This window comes from Ipomoea triloba, chromosome 9 (assembly GCF_003576645.1).
Source record: "Ipomoea triloba cultivar NCNSP0323 chromosome 9, ASM357664v1".
NCBI lineage: Eukaryota > Viridiplantae > Streptophyta > Magnoliopsida > Solanales > Convolvulaceae > Ipomoea > Ipomoea triloba.
The window spans coordinates 11,900,076-11,902,092 of record NC_044924.1 but is presented as its reverse complement, the minus strand read 5'-3'; the positions used below and the strand labels follow the sequence as shown (position 1 = coordinate 11,902,092).

General features: G+C 37.1%; 1 protein-coding gene across 1 annotated transcript; it reads right to left on the bottom strand.

The window, feature by feature from the left end:
* Positions 1-573: 573 nt before the first annotated feature.
* Positions 574-1,631, bottom strand: LOC116030614 (stellacyanin-like). Its single transcript, XM_031272921.1, has 2 exons — positions 1,302-1,631; positions 574-1,194 (listed from the first exon to the last, which is right to left on the bottom strand). The coding sequence occupies exons 1-2, from the start codon at positions 1,498-1,500 to the stop codon at positions 785-787; spliced, it is 609 nt and encodes a 202-aa protein (XP_031128781.1). The 5' UTR covers positions 1,501-1,631; the 3' UTR covers positions 574-784.
* Between the last annotated feature and the right edge of the window lie 386 nt (positions 1,632-2,017).

Sequence of the window (2,017 nt, the reverse complement as noted above, 5' to 3'; positions counted from 1 at the left end):
TTATAATAGTCCATATGCTCAAGATTTGAGTGGGGTGTAATATATTTAATGTTTTCTAATCTGTCAAAATTTTATAAATAGGGTGTTTTCCATACAGAAAGTTCAATTTTTGGATCACTTTCACTTCCGATTAAAGTTTCCCGGTTAAAGCGTATTTTGCACATGAAACCAATTTGACAAAGCAATCTGATTACATGAATTATGAATTCAATAAGGATAATTATTTGGTTATGTATTCTGGAGACAAAAACAATTCATGGCCGAAAAAAATAATACGGAGTATATGAAAAAGAGATGTTTATTAATAGGGATAATTTTATTTTTGGTTCCAGAGATTTATAAGTGATTGTTCACTTTTAGTCCTTTTCTATTAGAACATTTTTATTTGGTCCTAGTATTAATGTGACATGATCAGTTTTTATCCTCCGTTCCGTCAACAAAATTATTGAAATGCAGTTAAATACAAGGACATTTCGATCTATTTTTATACAAAGTTGGTTGACCCACTATGTTTTTATGTTTATTTTTTTTTTTATGAAAAAACTCATAATTGAATACCAGAATGCTCTTGTATGTTACGAAATTTGAAATGTTTTATTGATAGAGAACAAAAAATAGTTATACCAAAATAATACTATGATCACTTAAAATGGACTGTTACCGATAAATCTAAAACCAAAAATAGGATTAAAGTCTTTATTAATACAAATCATAAGTGGAAAAAATATATAATCATGTAAAATAATGAATGTTGTAAATGGCAAAAACTTAGAAATGGTGTAATCTAATACAAGAAAGCTAAGGCAAGCGACAAAAAAGTGAGTGGCAAGGTGGCAATAGCGATAGAAGGTGCGGCGGTGCTAGGCGGCGGCGGAGAATCTGCGGAAGGGACGGATGGTGGGGTATCGGTGGAGGAAGGCACGGCTGCGGGGGTTGAAGCTGGAGCCTGGGAAGGCACGGCTGCGGGGGCGGCACGCGGTGGAGACGCGGCGGCGGAGACATTTATAGCCAACTTTTGGCCAATTCCACAGTGGCCTGGTACGGAGCAGATGTAATAGTGTTGACCAGCAGTTGTGAGGGTGATATTTGCTGGGCCATTAGTGTTTTGAGAAATTGGGTTTGTGGCATTGCATCCATCAAATCCAGCCCTTGATACTTGAGTCACGTCATGGGCTCCTGTGCTGAATCTAAAAACTGCAATCGAAACAAGAGAAATTTAATTTAGTCGTCAACTAAAAGCTAGCTAGCTAGAAGAAAATGAGTTTAATTAATTTGTTGTGTTCTTGCTTAGCTTATATTACCGAGAATATCGCCGACGGTGAAGGTGTTCCGGCTAGCCCAGGCGGAGTAAGTGGAGGCGCCGCCGTTGGTGGGAATAGTCCAGCCGCTTGTATCACCCACAACATGAGTGGTTTGTGCAGATGATCCATGCAACATGGAAGCTACTGCAGCTGCAACCAATGCTATAACCAAACCCATGCTCATCAACTTGTTTGCCATTTCAATTCTGCTGCCACCAAATTGTGTTTTTCAAAAATAGATCGCCGGGCCCCTGAACCAACTTTCTGTCTCTCTCAATCTCTGAGCTCTCTCTTCTCTCTCTATATATGTGTTTGATTCTTGATTCTTTATCTGAAGTGATAAAGAAGAAGATGATGGTGGTGGTGGCAATGGCAAGTTTGTATTTATAGCCACTCTTAGCTTGGTGTTAGAAAATCTTGAATTGGCTCCTCTACCAAATTCTTGAATTGGTCGGGACCGTGTGATAGCCTGATAGGGTCAAGCCTGGTGTGCTGATAAAAGGGATTAACATTTCAAAGTAATTAAATTGCTTCCTAACAACTTAGAGGTGTATTTAATCAAGATTTAAATATCACATGATGATAAGAACATTTTGCTCTTATAGAACATTTTTAATTACCTTTGACCAAAATGTGTATTATAACTTATATATATATATATATATATGTATGTATGTATGTATGTATGTATGTATGTATGTATGTATGTATGTATG